Raw genomic sequence first — 19,150 nt, forward strand, 5'->3', positions numbered from 1 at the left:
TTTGATGTGGGGGACAGTTTGACTTGCCCCAGGTGAAGTTGGGTTTCTCTGCTACCTCAGCCCAACATCCTATTCTAGTTGCTGTGTTGTGCTTTCATACCTTTGCCTTGCTGTGATCCTTATATCTCGTTGCTCTCCATAGGTCTCCAACTCTGACCAGGTTCCCCTTCCTCTTTCTAGGACTTTACACACTGACTTTTAGATCATTTAGTTTTTCTAGGTCAGTATCATGAAGGCCAAGTGAAACGCTTCTAAAAAGTAGGGATGGTGGGGCGCAGTGGCTCACCCCTGTAATCCCAGCACTTTGGGAGGCCGAGGTGGGCGGATCACAAGGTCAAGAGATTGAGACCATCCTGGCCAACATGGTGAAACCAGTCTCCACTAAAAATACAAAAAATTAGCCAGATGTGGTGGCGTGCACCTGTGGTCCCAGCTACTTGGGAGGCTGAGGCCGGAGAATCGCTTGAACCCAAGAGGCAGAGGTTGCAATCAGCTGAGATCGTGCCACTGCACTCTAGCCTGGACGACACAGCAAGACTACGTCTCAAAAAAAAAGAGTAGGGATCACATAAGGGCCTCAAGTCACCAGTGACTTGAGGTAAGTGAGGTTTCTGGCATCCAGTGGGCCTGTTTTACATTGCAGCTCCTCCATTGGCTTAACTGTGTGACCCTGAGCAAATTCTTAACCTCTTCTAACATCAGTTTCCTCATCAGTCTAAATGGGATCATAGGATCTCCCTCTTAAGGTGGTTGCCAGAATTAAGTTAGTTAACGTAAATAAAGCACTTAGCAGTGTATGACACAAGATGACGGTCAGTAAATTTAGTTGTAATTATTCTTGCTGCTATTATTGAAAGAGAATGATTTTGTGAGCTTGGGAAACTTGCTTTACCCATTTGGACCTTATTTCTTTCATCTATGAAGTGGAGGTACTGAGGAGGAGCATTGCCATGTGGACAACTGATAGACCCTATTCAGGCCTGACTATGTTAATGTTTCTTCCAAATGCATCTGAACCCCAGCTTTTTCAGCTCCCTCTTCTGCAATCCAAGAAGTGTCTTGATGTTTCCTCATTACTCATGCTATCCTCTGCTTAGCAAAATAACTTGTCCAGATGTCATATTCCTTTAGGCTCTTCTAGATGAAAGCTCACTTAGTAAGCACATTTATGCAAATGTGCTCTAAATAAACAATACTGATGAGTTTTGTATAATAGTTCAATATCTTACTCTTTTTTAGATAGAATTTTTAAAACCAGAAGGACCTTTATGGGGAGTTTTTTTTTTTTTTTTTTTTTTTTTTTTTTTTTTTTTTTTTTTTTTTTTTTTTTAACTTATGTTCCTCAAATTTTCTACCAAAGCCTGGGCATTTAGAGGACATGCCCCTAGTTGACCTTCCTATAACAGCTCCAATCATAGAATGTCTTTGAATTATCATATTTTATTATCATATTCATTTAAACTTTATATTCTGTTCTGTAACGTAACCATGTTTGTTATACTTAAAATGTTTTAAATTATACCTCAGTTCTTACTTAACTCCTTACCTCCTTAAGCTTCTAGTAAAATTGATGCCTCAAAATGTGTGCCATGTTTATCTCGAGGCTTTGAGTGCCTCTGTAATGTAACTTAGAGCAACAGGGTGACCTAAAGGAGTGGGTTCTGAAGATGTGACTTACTGGGCACATCGCAGACCTGGGCACATCTATGAGGAAGACATTTTTGATAATTGATCAAATCACTTTAGGAAGCTGACTTGGTAGCATTGAAGAGAGTCTTTATTTATTTATTTAGTTACTTATTTGTTTATTTAGAGACAGAATCTTCCTCTATCACCTAGGCTGGAGTACAATAGCACAATTTTGACTCACTGTAACCTCTGCCTCCCAGGTTCAGGGTGATTCTCATACCTCAGCCTCCTGAGTAGCTGGGATTACAGGTGTGGGCCAACATACCTGGCTAATTTTTATATTTTTAGTAGAGATGGGGTTTTGCCATGTTGGCCAGGCTGGTCTTGAACTGCTGGCCTCAAGTGATCCGCCCACCTGGGCCTCCCAAAGTGCTGGGATTACAGACATGAGCCACCACGCCCAACCTGAAGAGAGTTTTTAATTGCTGTGAGTTGAAAACAGACAATCACCACTGATCCAATACCTTTAGAAAAGGTTAATGGAATAGCCCTTTTCCTTTTTTTTTTTTTTGAGACAGAGTCTCACTCCATTGCCAGGTGCCAAGCTGGAGTGCAGTGGCGCGATCTCAGCTCACCGCAACTTCTGCCTCCTGGGTTCAAGCAATTCTCCTGCCTCAGCCTCCCAAGTAGCTGGGACTACAGGTGCGTGCCACCACGCCCAGCTAATTTTTGTAATTTTAGTAGAGACGGGGTTTCACCATGTTGGCCAGGATGGTCTCGATCTCTTGACCTCGCGATCCGCCGGCCTTGGCCTCCCAAAGTGCTAAGTTTACAGGTGTGAGCCACCGCGCCCGGCCCCCTTTTCCTTTTAAGACGTGTGCAAACTTGAAAATTCTAAAACCTTTTATCCCTTTGGGAAATGTGAAAAGATGAATTCGTGGAAATCTATTTTCTTTTCTTTAAGAGGTAGGGCTTTCTTAGATTATCTTCTGATCTCTTCTTTGCTTGCCGTTGCAGAGTGGCATGGTAAAAGGACAACCAGGCGACCTGATACCTATTAGCAATGTGGTTTCTACAGCAAATAATGTCTCCAAGCTTGACCTTCTTTATATAAATAGGTTTGATGATTTCAGTGATCTCTCCAATGAGGTTAGGTGTGTGGTTCTATGTTCCTTCTAGCAGCCATTACTCTCCTGTCTATACTGCTCGTTTCATCTGTAATCATTGATTCGGTGTGTATAATTTCTGTAAGACTGGAACCTTCATATACCATGGGTGTTTTGCTCACATTATATGCCAAGTACCTCCTACATTGCCTGGCATGTAGTATTCATTTATCTCCCCAAATATATTTTTAGTGCCTGCTAAATGGCAGGTACTGTTTTAAGCACTGGAAGGTACAGCAGGAATATGTTAGTCAAGGTCTCCAGTCTCATGGAGTTTAGATTCTTAATGCAGTGCTGTTCAATAGAACATCCGTAGTGATGGAGATGTTCTTTACCGTCTTGTCCAGTACGATAGCCATTAATCACATGCAACTGTCAAGCACTTGAAATGTGGCTGGTGTAAATGTGGAACTGAGGTTTTAACTTGGTTTAAATTTAATTAATTTAAATTGCTACATATGTCCAGTGGCTACCATTTTGGGCAATATCGTGACAGAGGACTAAGGGATTTGAGATGGAGATAGATAAAAAGATAAATAAAATTTCACACAGTGATAAGAACTGTGAAGAAAGAAAATGGGGTGTTGAAAAAGTAGGGAACAATTTTAGATAGGGTGATTCTAGTTGAGTAGGCATCAATACATGTAAAATAAATGAATTATGAAGTTTTATTTTTAAAACCTTTGCTTCTTGGTACTTTTGTTTGGGAGTCCTTAATCGGTGATGTAGTGTTTTTCTTTTTTGAAAGCAACCTCCAAATCCCAAAATAAACCCTCATGTGTCTGTCATTTTATTAACTGAAGATGTTTTTCTCTAGCCCTGACCTGTCTTCTGCAGTTCCTGTTGGCGATACTTCAACACTGGGAGGTATGCTTTTGTGTCTTTATTCACTTTTCTTTTAAAATTATTTATGGTTTAAGACAGTCTCACAAACATGTAAATTTTTTGCAGCTCACTCTTCAAAAATATCAGATCTCTCTCTTTTTATATGTTATTCAAGAGTGTCCAGAAAAAATAATTTTTTAAAGCTGATTTTATAGCATTATGTTGTGGGTACTTAAAAATCCTGAATTGTTAAGTATATAATACAAGTCGGAACACCACTTAAAACAAACATATGAGCTAACGAATTATTTTAAGGCAAACACTCTGTAGCCACCATTAATGTCAAAATGCAGAACCATTCTAATTCTGCCATTTGTCATTTGTCCTGAGAGAGTTTCCTAGAGTAAGGATTTTCTTACTGCATTCTGGGGTATAGTTTAACATGCTCCTTTGACCAATACATTTCTTGTAAGTTGGTAAGTCATTTCTTTACTTTTAATTTAAAAAACCCACGAACTTCTCTGTGTTAGAAGTTTCAGACATCTACAAAAATAGAATAACATGATAAGGTCCGGTTTTAACACTTGTCAATTCACAACCAATCTCCAACCTTTGCCCACTTCCCCTCTCTGTTAGAGTTCTTTTAGTATGTGTCCCCTTTACTAGATAGCTCCTTAAGTATAGGAATGTTGTCTTTGTGTCCCTAAGGTCTTGTGCAGATTCTGGCATATAGTAGGTGCTCAAATATGCTTGTTGAATGCACTGCAATTATTTCTTGTTCTGAAAAGACTCCATACAAATGTGTCTTGAGGTTAGAAAGCACCGCATTTCCAGGATAATAAAGCAAACTATTTATAGGAATGGTTTTTGAAGTCAGTTCCTTATTTCCTAATAGGAATTCTGACTTAATCAGGGACTGAATTCATGCATATGTTTTTGCTTTTCTTCTTAGACGCTACTCTCAGAGTTCCACATCCAGGGGTGGACTCCTATGAAGGTGCCTCAGAGAGCAGCTTGGAAAGGCCAGAGGAGAGTGTGAGTGATGCTTTGTTTTGTTACTTAGTTTCTAAGATGGAGCATAGAGATTAAGAGAGAGTTTATCTACCATTGCTGGATTACACAGGTCTTATGCAGTGCCCTGTTAGAAAAATGACATGGATTCTAAAATCAGTAGATTAAAAACAAGCTGAGATTCCTTGGAGAGCTGAGTAAATCTGCTCTTATTGGTGAGTTTTTGGTGAGAGAGGGCTTCAAATTATAAATGAAATGTGCTGTCATTGAGGTAAGCCCACTGCAGCAGTCTCTGTGACATGATTTACTATGGTGGTTTTGCCTTCGTTCTTCTAACCTGTAATTGACCAGGTCTTAGCCTTCTTCAGCGGGAAGAATATACATTTTACATAGTTTAAAGGTCAGAAAGTACCATGCACTGTGAATGTGCCATTATTAATAGAAACCCGTCCACTAAGCAACACTAAATCCTCTAGCCGAGTCTCTAACACAAAAAAATACACAAAATTTACAAAAAAATTACACACTGCCCAGGAATATAGAAGCATTTTGTTAGATATTTAAATACTGCATTAAAAAAATTGAGGGTTCATAAATTTTGTTTCTTTTTAATATAGAGCAAACTCTGACAAAATATATTCACTGGGAAGATGCAACTTAGTCACTTTGCACCTTTACTTCCCAGCGTGGACATTTAACTTACATGAAATCAGATTGTCACTCCACTCACTCAGCCTTATCGCCCTCCCTGACACTGAACAAGGCAGATGGTAATCCCAAGAGTGGATACCCGAATCAAGACCTGAGTAAAACCATGTTCCAAGCAGATGGTCCCAGCAAATACTGGCATTTGATCAACATTTGTGAATGAATGAATAAAAGTGTTGCTGTTGCTCTGAACTTGAGGTGGAATAGCTATGATTTAGGTCTGGAAACATTTACAGAATGAGATAGAATTCATTTGACCCAGCAATCCCATTACTGGGTATATATCCAAAGGATTATAAATCGTTCTACTATAAGGACACATGCACACACGAAAGTTCATTGCAGCACTGTATACAATAGCAAAGACCTGGAACCAACCCAAATGCCCATCGATGATAGACTGGACAGGGAAAATGTGGCACATATACACCATGGAATATTATGCAGCCATCAAAAACAATGAGTTCATGTCCTTTGTAGGGACATGGATGAGCCTGGAAATCATCATTCTCAGCAAACTGACAGAAGAGCAGAAAATCAAACACCGCATGTTCTCACTCCTAAGCGGGTGATGAACAATGAGAACACATGGACACAGGGAGGGGAGCATCACACACTGGGGTCTGTTGGGGGGAAATAGGGGAGGGACAGCCGGGGGTGGGGAGTTGGGGGGGGATGGCATGGGGAGAAATGCCAGATATAGGTGAAGGGGAGGAAGGCAGCAAATCACACTGCCACGTGTGTACCTATGCAACTATCTTGTATGTTCTTCACATGTACCCCAAAACCTAAAATGCAATTAAAATAAATAAATAAATAAATAAGAATTCACTTTAATAGAAATTAAGGAACTGTATATAATCAATTGGAACATTAATATCCAAAACAGAGGATTTAAGCCAATTTATAGAACCAGTAAGAAAACAAAACAATATAGAGATACCTAACAAAAATGAGATTGCCTGTAGCTCTGGTTCAAAATGAAGCCCAGGGTACAGTTTTATTGTGCAGCTATTTTCCGAATGCATTTTCCCATCGACTCTTCTAGAAATTAGATGCCGTATTTCGGTTCTTTTGGGAGTTACCCTATATATTATAAGGTATATTTAACTTAACAAATTTTAAGTTTTTCAACATCTTTATTCTTATCCTGAGTAACGTAGAAACATTAGAATGTCCTAATCCAACTGATCGTTTTGCTGACCTTTATGCTACTTTTCAGTATTTTCGTTCTTTTTCTTTGTTATTCTACTAATTAGACTGTATTATATTCTATTTATACAGCTAAAATTTGTTTAACATTTACCCAGATGTTTACTATTTTATCCGTTTGTTTGTTTACTTGAAATGGAGTCTTGCTGTGTCACCGAGGCTGGAGTGCAGTGGCGCAATCTCGGCTCCCTAAAACCTCTACCTCCCAGGTTCAAGTGATTTTCCTGCCTCAGCCTCCTGAGTAGCTGGGATTACAGGTGCATACTACCATGCCCAGCTAATTTTGTATTTTTAGTAGAGATGGGGTTTCAGTTGGCCAGGCTGGTCTTGAACTCCTGACCTCAAGTGATCTGACCACCTCAGCCTCCCAAACTGCTGGGTTTATAGGTATGAGCCACCGCACCTGGCCCTACTATTTTATTTTCTAATTAAAAAAAATATATATATTTTAGATATCTCTTCTGGGTAATTTTCCTTCTGAAATATATAATTCTGATATTCAATAAAAATCTCTCACTGTTTTAATCTCAGTTTTGATCATCTGAAAATTTCTTTCTTATATTCTAATTCTGGAAATATATTTTAAATCTATATGCAATTCTGGATTGAAGGTTTTTTTTTGGTCAAACTTTTATTTTACAGTCTTCTGCTTCTGTTATTGCTACTGAGAAGAGAGCTATCAGTTCATTTGGCACTCTCTTTATGATCTGGTCGTTTTCTTGGGCTGTTTTTAAGATACATATGTATGCGCATACATATATATACATACAAATATGTGTACGTACAAATATGTACATATGTGTATGTGCATAGATATACTCATTTAGTATATGAATTTGTAATTGAGATTCTGCAGTTTCACAAAAATGGATATAGATGCGTATTTATGATTATTTATTTTGGTTTGGATTTGTTGTATTTCCTTAATGTGAGGCTTTATGTCTAACGTAAATTTGGAGAAATTCTCAGCTGTTATCTTTCATGATTAGATATGTTTGACCTCCTAATTTTCTCTCTCATGTCTCTTAACTACTTTAATAACTTTCATTTCTGTGTCTCTCTGTGTTGCTTTCAGTTGTCTTCCAGTTCACTAATTTTTTTTTTCAGTTTAATCTACTGTTGTTCAAACTGTCCATTGAGTTTTTAGAACCCTTGCTTTATGTGGGAGTCTTTGATCTGATTTGTCGACATGTATAGGCCTTCTACTTTGTATTCTATCCTTTTGTGGTATTTACAATTGAAGCCTAGGTTCCAAAGGATCAGTAGATGCTTAATGGAAGCTGCCACCTTCAACACTGACTCAACTCTCTGGATTCCTGTAATGTATTTTGACATCTTGGTTTTGTTTTGTTTTTACTTTCTTGCAAACTAGCTATGCATTAAAACCATTACAAATATTTACTCAGCATTTTCAGTGTTCCCTAGCAGCAATACAACTCAAGATATTTCTTTTATCATAAACCAGAAACAAGTCTCTTTGAAAATTTAGTGAGATGAAGCTTAATACAGAAAAATGCAAAGTCTTGTGCAAAATTTCATAAGGCTAAGAGTTTTTGTTGATATTAGTCTTACTATGAATCAGTAGTATGATGCAGTTACTGAAAAAACAAAAGCTAGTGTAATTTTAGCTTGTTTTAACTGAAGTACAGTTTACTATAAGAGAGATGAGAGGCTAGATTTTTTCATGTATTTCAGCTAAAACAGCATATTGCATATTTTCATTGGTTAGATTTCGCTTGTGAGTGTCATTGTCTAAGAAAGATCTTAAGAGACTGAGAAGCGTATAGAAGAGAGGAACTAGTGAACAGTCAGGGAAGACATGGTAGCTACCTGTGCGTATTTGATGGGCTTTGTGCAACTAAGTTTTAAATATGCCCCAGGTTACAAAATTTGGATCAAAGGTAGAATTTATAGGGAGGTAAATTGGGTCTAATATTAAGAACTTTCCAACCATGAGAGCTTTTTTGAAGTGTAATAGTCCGTGTTTGAAAGGCATGTTTCTTTCTCATCAAAGACATTCAAACTGATGATAAGCAGTCATTTGTCAAGGACATTTTGAAGAAAATTCAAGTGTCAGAAGAGATGGTGGAATCTTTGATGTTCCTTCCCATTCTGAAGTTTTAAAAGTCTCTGACTGTATGATTCATCAGGGATGAAAAATGATAAAATGAGCAAAAGCCCTTATATTCTCTTCCTGACTCTGCCATTGACATGCTATGATTCCTTATGCTAGTCATTCATCCTATTCACTCTCTGGTTTTCTTACGTATCAAAATGAAGAAAGTTGGATTAAATGCACTTTAGTGTATTTTGTGTGTGACAATCATTACGGTATTGTTCTAGTAGTGATTTTCCACTTCCCTTATTTTTTTCTACCTTTATTAATTGAAATTATTCTGTAAGAAACTATTGTCACTTCCCTTTCATTTATTTATTTCATCATTTATTTGTTATTTATATCAGTATGGACTCATGGATATTTAATTTATTCTTTGGGTTATAATCCATTATTTATTTCGTTGCTTAAATTATTTCAGCTTTGGCTAGTGGAAGCCCTGGATTTGAATGTTACAGAGTACAAAAAGTTTGTTGAATATGTGTTTAGCTTCTACATAGCAACTAACCTTTAAGAAATTACTGCTTGTTGAGTTTGGTGTAATATCAAAAAAGAATACCTACAGTTATCTGAAAATTCTAGATATATCCATCCCTTCTCTAATAGATATCTGTGTGACCAGATTTTTTTCATGTATTTCAACTAAACAACATATTGTAACTAATCGAATACAGAAGCAGATAGAAGAACCCAGCTGTCTTCTATTAAGCTAGGCATTAAAGAATTTGCAAAAATATAAACAATGTCACTCTTCCCACTAATTTTTTTTTATTTTGCAGAATATTTACCTCATTTTTATATGAATTGAGATGATTATATTACATTTAAATGAATTAAATATTTTGAAAAATTCTCTTTTAATCTTTTGTTTTGTAAATATCTATAGGTATAACCCACATAAACCAAACTTCTTTGGATTCCTCAATGATTATTAAGAGTTTCAAGGCTTTGGATTCCTCAATGATTATTAAGAGATTAAAGGGCTCTAAGACAAAAACATTTGGAAACAACCCTTCTAGTTTATTTTTGGATGATAATTATAGCAGTCAACTCTTTTTAAACTCACTTTGATGGTTTCCTGTGGAAAATTTTCTACCTTCCCTTGAACTGTACAATGTGTGTTCAAAGGAGCGAACAAATGCATAGTAATTGTAGCATTAGCCTATGTCTTAAAGTCTACCCAGTTTGTTCCAAAGTCAAATATGATATCATAAGGTTATCTTCAGAAGCTGCCTTTAGCACCGTTCTGACACACTGGAACAATCAATAAATGTTTGTTGATTGAATGAACATGTCTTGACATTTATTGTTCTTTCTCTAAAAATTCAGATTAGCAATGAAATTGAGGATGTGATGGAAGAAGCCACAAAACCAGCAGCTGAACAGATTGCAGAATTCAGTATCCACCTTCTGGGGATGGAATACAGGGAAGAACTCCAGGATTCCTCCAGTTTTCACCACCAGCACCTTGAAGAAGAATTTATTTCAGAGGTGGGTGATTTAAAAAAAATAAACGAGACGGTTTGTCTGCTGTGTTAGTTTCCCATGTTCACAACACTGTTTAAAGGTAGTTTAGGTTTCAAGTTGTTCGTCTCCTTGGTTCCCGGAGTGGTTACTTAGCCATTTCTTCAGAAAACTCTGAAAAGTCACAGGACAGATGAATTCTTTCACAGAAAGAAAAATCTTGCCATCTGCTAAAAAATTAATGCAATTTCCAGCTTTTGCTGCACAGCCGAGGACGACTGTGTTCTGTGGCATCGTTTTGACTTGAAAATATTGAGAGAATTAAGCTTCTTTAAGAAACTACCCACACTGTATTGTTTTTCTTAAGGGAGCATTAATTTCTTTTAATCTCATCTTTGGTATTTTTTAATTGAAAAAATTTTAATAGTTACCACATAGGCAATATCTGGTACAAAGCTGAGAAGCACAAAAGGGCATCCAGTGAACAGTAAATTTGCCTCCTATCCTTGGTTGGAGGTATTTTTAGAAAGGGATTTCTTTAAAGAACTGTGGATTAGACCATCCCACAACATCGCTTTCTGGAAAAATTCTATATAGGATTTAAACCCAAGATTTTTTCAGTCAAAAATGACACATGGGTCCCGGTCTTGTTAGCCTTTGTTTTTGTGTAGTAAGGCAATGAATGCTCATTTACCACTGGCTGTCTTATGAAAGGGCAAATCATTCCTTCCTGTTTATTTTTTCCCACTGCTTTTTGGTGGGGTTCTCCTTCACCAAGTTTGTCAATTCCATTACCTTAGATTACTTTCCCTCCCCAGATACTGTGTCCAGATGGGAAATAAAACTGCATCTCTCAGCCAAAGCATTATTGTAGCCATCAGACGTGGGAAGGGGAGGACAGACGATTGATTTTCCTAGTGGTGTGGCCAAGTTGCAAGGCTGTATGGTATGTGGAAGAAATGCCAGCCAGGCCAGTGGCCACCTGGCATCAGAGAGTGTCTTGGGTTGGCTGTCTGGTTTTCTCTGCCCTTTGATTAAGAAACTTTTAATACGCCTTAGTATTTGGGTAAACAATTGCGTGGAATGACTGCAGATTTAGAAAAGTCCAATAAACACTCTGAAAAATATCTTCATCAGGGACTGTATGAGGCAGGTAGCTGTAGAGTTGAGGTCATTAGACGGTGATGAACGTTCTGGGCCTAGCCACGAAACACCTCCTTCTCTGGCCTATCTCTATACTCCCTGTTCCCTTACCTGGAAGGAAGTGTCTACCAAGAGTTGGCAGGGGATCACGTCTCAAACTGAAGGGGATCCTCCAGCTCCCTCCCTTCAGGACACCATCACACGGATTTTTCCCTCGGCTTTTCTGGGTATTACTGGAAGATACACAGGGAGAAGGAGGGGATGAGGTTTAGGAGCCCTTTGTGTGTGTGTGTGTGTGTGTGCGTGTGTGTGTGTGTGTGTGTGTGTGTGTGTGTGTGTAAAAGGATAAGAAGTGAGGGCATGATAGGCTGGGACAACACAAAGTACAATATCAGAGGGGGAAGGTCATTGTGATGGGCCTGGGCGTGTTGGTGCCTGAGGGCAGTCCCAGCTCGGTGTCAGTGTGGGCCTCACATAGCACCTTGTGCTCCACAGGCAAGTTTCTATGTGTTTGCTTACATCAGCCAAGTAGACAAGCATCTCCACTTTACAGATGAGGCTCAGGAGGCCAAATAACTTGTTCATTGTTACTTCAGTCTCTCTAGGAACAGAAATGAAAACCAGGTCTCGTACCGCCTTTCAAAGTGCTGCTTCTTCTACAGAGTCCCCTTCATTTTAATTCAAGGGAGGAGTTATAGTGAACCTTAGTTTTCCCGGTCCTGATCCCAATTCTAAAGTACATTGATCATGAGGCAGGGAAAAGAGGAAGGGGCAATGTGATTCAATGGGAAGAATATGGGCTTTGGTGTTAGAGAGATCTGGGATTGAATACATTCTGATTCAGTCATTCACAAAATGTGTGATCCTGGCCACGTTAGTTAATATCTTATAATCTCCATTTTCTCATCCATAAAATAGGAATAATATATTATCTCTGGGGATTATCACAGATTTGAAGTAAAGCAAAGCATCAGACACACCGCAGTCCTCAATACATTGTACTGACTATTAATATCGATGTTGAAGATGAGTGACTTCTTACAACTGGACTCATGTGCAGTAGCTAACTGAATGAGGTGCATTAGAATACCTACACGTGTTTAGACTCCAGAGAAGGCAAAGCCTATGCTAAGACGGGTTTAGTAGTAATGATAATGTACAGTTGTACAGCATTTTTCAGTTAATGGAGTGCTTTTAGGTACATTTGTTTTCATCTTAAAATCAGAATGGTAGGTGGGCAGGGAAGTATTAGTTCTGAAGAAAAAAGGCCTATGCATGGGCACCCTGCCAGCACAGGCAAGGCTGAGACTAACCCTCAGGCTTCTGATTTCTAGTCCTGGGGATTCTACCCATCCCCACCACCCTACAAGAATTATAACAGGTTTTTATTTCCTTTAAGAGAGTAAAACGGCGTGTTACTATAGCCAAAGAGTTTCATGAGTTTGGATTCTATATTCTTAAGGCATAAAGATCTTCAGTGAACTGGGATTTTTTAAAAATCCCACTCTCCTCATTATATGAGGACTTGGTTAAAAGCAGATGCCCAGAGATGTTGCCAAGGTCCATTAATGTATTTCCTTTGTTCTGATGCTGGCCCCATAGTGACCCAACTGGTGAGGCTGTCACCTTCTGAAATGTTACAGATTAAATGTTGATTTTTGTTAAAATATGCGTTTGTGCCTAACCTCATTATTTTTACATCTTTAGTTCAATCTAGCTCACTGCTTCCGACCTCCAGTCACTAAGCTCGTTTGGAGTTACATGGCTAGATTTTAAAGACTCAGTAATAAAACTGGCTCCTGTGGGTGCGATGCTCGTGAATGAGTCTTTTGATCAGCACCGTCACCTGACCACAAGGCCTGTGGTCTGGGTGTTGAGTGTGTTTGTGTTTCTGGTTTTCTTGTGTTGCAGGAGCAGGAAACAGATGCCACCAGCCACTTTCACGTTATAGAAGACAAACCCCAGACTGTTTGTCAGTGAGTGTGTTGTGGCCAGATTTCAAATCCAAACAGTAACATTTAAAAATGCTATTACAGGCCTGTAATCCTAGCACTGTGGAGGTCAAGGTGGGTGGATCACCTGAGGTCAGGAGTGCAAGACCAGCCTGGCAAACACGGTGAAATCCCATCTCTAGTAAAAATATAAAAATTAGCTGGATATGGTGGTGCACACCTGTATTCCAGCTGCTTGGGAGGCTGAGACAGGAGAATGGCTTGAAGCCAGGAGGCGGAGGTTGCAGTGAGCCGAGATTGCACTACTGCACTCCAGCCTGGGTGGCAGAGTGAAACTGCATCTCAAAAAAAAAAAAAAAAAAAAAAAAAAAAAAAAAAAAAAAAGAAAGAAAATGCTATTATGGCATATTTTAAAATATTTTTTTTTTTTTGCATTTCATCACACAAGGGAAAAACAGTGCTTTGCCAACAAGGCATACGCTTTTTGTAATTTGGAAAAAAATTAATATTAAGGCACATTAAAACCTTAAAAGACAAAATGAAAAAGGAAAATGTGGCAGTGTTTAGGTAAAAACTATTTTCTAACATTTTAGCTATTGTAATTTTTTCTTTCGCTTTCTGACCCGGGTATGTATAGGCAAGTATATAAGCTTCTAATAGTTGTGAACAGTGTACTTTTTATTTGACTTTTAAAAGCATTATTTTCTATATATTTTTCCATATTTCTACAAGTCATTCATTTTTCTTTGTATTTTTAACAGGTTGAAAATGCATTCACTGGCTTACCAGGCTACAAGGATATTCGTGTGCTTGAATTTAGGTAAATAGACTTACTCTAAATATGCACATGTTCATTAGTATTCTTCATTCTGAATGGAATAGCCTTTATGTTTATCATATATATTCTAACAATAAATGATTTGAATGCTGTAAACTCAGTGCTATTTCTGGTAAAGTGGTATTCTCGATGTTAGTTTTTTAGGTGAGAAAATTGAATTTGAAAAAGAGCAAATAATAACTCAAAGAGATATATAGGTCTAAAGTTGGCTAGGTTAAGAACTTAGGAATTAATGGAGGGAGGGGAGCATCACACACTGGGGTCTGTGGGGGGAACTAGGGGAGGGTCAGTGGGGGGGTGGGGCTTTGGGGAGGGATAACATGGGGAGAAATGTCAGATATAGGTGATGGGGAGGAAATTAGCAAACCACATTGCCACGTATGTACCTATGCAACAATCTTGCATGTTCTTCACATGTACCCCAAAACCTAAAACGCAATAAAAATATATATATATGAGCCGGGTGCAGTGGCTCACGCCTGTAATCCCAGCACTTTGGGAGACCGAGGCGGGTGGATCACGAGGTCAAGAGATCGGGACCATCCTGGTCAACACGGTGAAACCCCGTCTCTACTAAAAATACAAAACATTAGCTGGGCATGGTGGCACGTGCCTGTAATCTCAGCTACTCAGGAGGCTGAGGCAGGAGAATTGCCTGAACCCAGGAGGCGGAGGTTGCGGTGAGCCGAGATCGTGCCATTGCACTCCAGCCTGGGTAACAAGAGCGAAACTCCGTCTCCAAAAAAACAAAACAAAACAAAACAACAACAACAACAACAGCAACAACAAAAAAATAACTTAGGAATTCATGTCCCCAGCTTGCTGCTGACAAGTTACGTAGGTCTTATTTGGCTCTGAGAGGAGCCAGAAGTCAGATGTGGCCTCATTGTTTGCTAAAGCTTGTCAGTGTGGTGATTTTGACATCTTGGTATGAGGCCACTCTGGAAGGGATGCGTTAGTCCTTGTTTTAAACATAACAGTTCTGAGTAAACAAGATACCTCTTTTAAAGACATTTCTTTCCTGCTTAAGACTCACAGTATAATTCTTGTGAACACTGACCGAGTGAATATTTTACTGAGTGAATACTTTGTATTGGGCATGTCAGATTGCTGAGCTCAATTAATCTTCAGTCCTTTTAGGAGAGATATTACTAATACTAATTTTTAAGAGGAGGAAACAGGTTTAAAGGGCTGAAATATTAGCCCAGAGTTAGAGTTTGTAAACTGGGGTGGAGGAGGAATTTGGAAACAAAGCAGCTGACTGTCTGGCTTTTCTTGCTCTGAACTTTCATGCTAGATTCAAGGCCGTGATTTAGGTGATGCTCTAGCGCAGGTTTAGATGTTATCCATCTCAACCTTGGCTTGCTCCTGTCAAAACTTCTGAGTTTACCAGAAATAACAGCAAGCACTTATATAGCATTTACTGTGTGCCAGGCTTTATATATATCTATATTTATACACACACTATTGAATTTCGACATCAGTGCTATGAGACAGTTATTATGCTCATATTTTCCAATAAGTAAACCAGAGCACAGGGAATTTAAATAATGTTCCCAGTGTTGTTTAGCTGCTTAGCAGTGCAGGCTTAGTGAAGAGAGGCCAAATAGTGTAAGCTGACCTACTTATCCAGTTTCGTATCATGACCAGTCACCCTGTTCAACTTCAGCAGTTTTCAAACAGGATGCTGCCTCCAGTGGTAAGCTCGCATGACAACCTGAGAATGTGAGGCCTTTGAAGCCTCCCTCATCTGGCAGCACATGAAGGGCAACACCGTCTTTGGAGCCAATTTGCCTGGCTTCACATCCTGCCTTTGCACTTCTGGCTGGATGCTTTTGGGTGTATTTCCAGGATTTATCTTCTCATTTGTATTAAAAAAGACAATTTACCTTAATCCTGCTTTATTTAAAAAATGCTTTTGAAATACCATCAGCAAATTATTTGGCTTCTTTGTTCCTTGGTTTCTATACCGATATTATAAGGATACTAATAAATCTTAATGAGGATTTAATCAACTAATTTTTGTAAAATGCTTAGCACAGTTCCTAGCACATGGAAAGTTCTATTTAAGCATCTGCTATGTAAAGTAATAAATATTAAAGTAATAAATATTAAAGGTATCCTGCGGATTAGTCAGTCCTAAACCCTTACCTAAACCCTTACTACCTTACAATGTACCATCTGATTTTAATACTGCATAACATGTTGTACCCCAAAAGTGTCCCAATTTTGTTAACGCCACCAACTGGAGTCTTCTGCTGATTTACTGAAAAAAGTTTATTTATGAAGAAATAACTCTGTATGGATGCTTTTAAAGTATTTTTAAAGTTTAGAAGAAAGTAAAGACCATGGTTTTAAAATTGAATGCTGTTTTCACCTTTGCTCGCTTCCTTCAGTCTATAGGAATTTGTCAGTATCTGATGCTATGCAAGCATTTTTATTTAAGGAAGAATTCCAAGGAAATTCAGAGGAAATACACAAAGAACTTGCACTTCGATGAACGATGTGACAATAATAACTGTCTCAAACTCTTTTTAATATTTTCAATTTTTATTTTCAGGTCTCCCAAGGAAAATGACAGGTACTTTTTGGCACTTTCTCTACTGTCCATTGAATTGGGATATAGCTTAGTATACATGGCAGGCCGTAGGTCCAGGGGAGCATGACTCAAATCTTATATCACTTCTAATATCACTGTTCAACTTTTTCAGATCAGGGTTTGGCAAACTTCTATTAAGAGTCAGATAGCAAATAACTTAAACTTTGCTGGTAATATAGTCTCTGTTGCAACTACTCAATTCTGCCGTTTTCAGGTCAAAGTAGACATAGACACTATATTGTAAACTAGTGAGCTTTCCTGTGTTCTGCTTTCTTTATGGACATTGAAATATGATTTTTATGTAATTTTCACGTGTCACAAAATGTCTTTCAAAATTTTTTCAACTAATAAAATATGTAAAATCCATTAACTCATGGTTAGTTGGCTGGATTTAGCTCATAGGCTGTAGTTTTACAGACCCAGACTGCTGACTGGTAAGTACTTTTAAATATTGTTACACTTAATTGAAAATAAGAATAACTTGCACTAATATAAATACTTTCAAGTATACAACGTCATTCAATAATATAATCAAGTGTCGTGTTAAGTGATAAATGAAGAGGAGAAGGCTGATCTTTATAGTCGTTCACTTGCAAAAGTAGCTGCTCTCTGGAATTTCTTAGAAGCAGCATAAGATAAAATCATAGTTCATACCCTTTGTGAAGGTTGCTTGTCATTTTTGCCTTTGGTTTCCAAATTTATTTAAAATTCACTTTCACTTGTAGATTTGTATAACCACTAGCACAATAAATGTCCAGAACTTTCCAGAACTACATGACTCCCTTGTGCCATTCCTTTAAAGCCACACATCCTTCACCCCTAACCCTTGTCAACCACTAATCGGGTCTCCATCTCTATGATTTTGTTATTCCACTAATATAATATAAATGGAATTATACAATAGATGACTTTTGAGGGCTAACTTTTTGCATTCAGTATAATTGCCTTGAGAGTCATCTAAGCTGTTGTGTGTGTCAGTAATCCCTTTGTATGCCGAGTCCATGCTATGGATGTACCAGCTGAGGGACATCTGGGCTGTTTCCAGATTTTGGTTATTATAAAGCTGCCAGAAACCTTTGTGTGAAGGTTCCTGTGTGGACATCACATGTCTTTTCTGTGGGAAAAATGCCCAAGAGTGCAACTGCTGGATTGTATGTCCAGTGCATGTTTAGTTTTATAAGATACTGCCAAACTCACACTTTGCTGGTGAGAATGTAAAATTGTATAGCCAAACTGTTTTCCAGCGTGGCTGTACAATTTTACATTCTCACCTGCAAGGTGTGAGTGATCCAGGATCTCCACATCCTGACTAGAATTCTGTATTGTCACTGTCTTTTATTTTAGCCATTCTGATGTGTGTGTATAGAGAGATTTTTTCCCTCTTAATTTTTTATTGACATGTAATAATTATACATTTTTTACGGGGCACCCAGTGACGTTTCAATACGTATAATGTACAGTGATCAGATCAGTTTAATTAGCACATCCATCATCTTGAATATTTATCATTTCTTTGTGTTGAGAACATTCAATATGCTCCTAGCTATTTGAAACTACATAATATACTCTTGTTAACTGTAGTTATCCTACAGTAGTATAGAACACTGAAACCTGTTCCTCCGATCTAACTGTAACTTTGTATCCTTTAATAAATGTCTCCCTATTTCCCTCTTCCCCCACCCTTACAGCCCCTAGTATCCTCTGTTCTACTTTTTACTCTTTTGAGATCAACTTTTTTAGCTCTCGTGTATAAATGAGAACACCTAGTATTTAACTTTATGTTCCTGGCTTATTTCACTTAACATAGTGGCCTCCAGTCCATCCATGTTGCTGTGAATCACAGGATTTCCTTCTTTTTATGGCTGAATAGTATTCCATGGTATATGTGTAACTGACTGCAGGTTTGGCTGCTCACTGCTTGCAAAGCCAGTAACGAGGATGATGTGCAGTGAAAGGAAGGTGACTTTTTTCCAAAGCTAGCAGTGAGGAAGCGGCCAGCTTAACCCCCAGAAATGATTCAAACTTCAGGCTGGGAAGAGGGGATCAAAAAAGGAAACTTGGAATGGGAGGCATGCAGGAGTGTGGAGTTTCAAAGTATGTTTCAGTGCTATCTTTTAAAACTAAGGAGGAAAAGGTTCCTACAGTTTGTATCAAGTTTACAACTTGAGACTGGGAAAAAAGGAGAAAAGACAAAATGTTTTAAAATGCATTTGGAAGCTAAACTGCTTGGTTGCATATGTATACCACATTTCCTTCATTCATTCATCTGTTATTGGACACCCAGGTTGATCTGGTGTCTTGGCTGTTGTGACTAGTGCTGAAATAAACAGGGGGGTGTGGATATTTCTTTGGTGTACTAATTTCCTTTCCTTGGATAAATGCCCAGTAGTGGCCGGGCACGGTGGCTCAAGCCTGTAATCCCAGCACTTTGGGAGGCCAAGGCGGGTGGATCACGAGGTCAAGAGATCGAGACCATCCTGGTCAACA

General features: G+C 38.4%; 1 protein-coding gene across 1 annotated transcript in view; it reads left to right on the forward strand.

Moving 5' to 3' along the window:
• The window catches only part of IMPG2 (interphotoreceptor matrix proteoglycan 2), a 111,291-nt gene that overhangs the window by 41,910 nt on the left and 50,231 nt on the right, over positions 1 to 19,150 (forward strand). Inside the window, exons 5-9 of the mRNA XM_017504354.2 lie at positions 3,613 to 3,662; positions 4,573 to 4,655; positions 9,997 to 10,158; positions 13,988 to 14,046; positions 16,625 to 16,645. Of these exons, the coding sequence (XP_017359843.1) occupies positions 3,613 to 3,662; positions 4,573 to 4,655; positions 9,997 to 10,158; positions 13,988 to 14,046; positions 16,625 to 16,645 (375 nt within the window). The remainder of the gene's footprint in view (positions 1 to 3,612; positions 3,663 to 4,572; positions 4,656 to 9,996; positions 10,159 to 13,987; positions 14,047 to 16,624; positions 16,646 to 19,150) is intronic.

This window comes from Cebus imitator, unplaced genomic scaffold (assembly GCF_001604975.1).
Source record: "Cebus imitator isolate Cc_AM_T3 unplaced genomic scaffold, Cebus_imitator-1.0 Scaffold321, whole genome shotgun sequence".
In the NCBI taxonomy this organism is placed as follows: Eukaryota; Metazoa; Chordata; class Mammalia; order Primates; family Cebidae; genus Cebus; species Cebus imitator.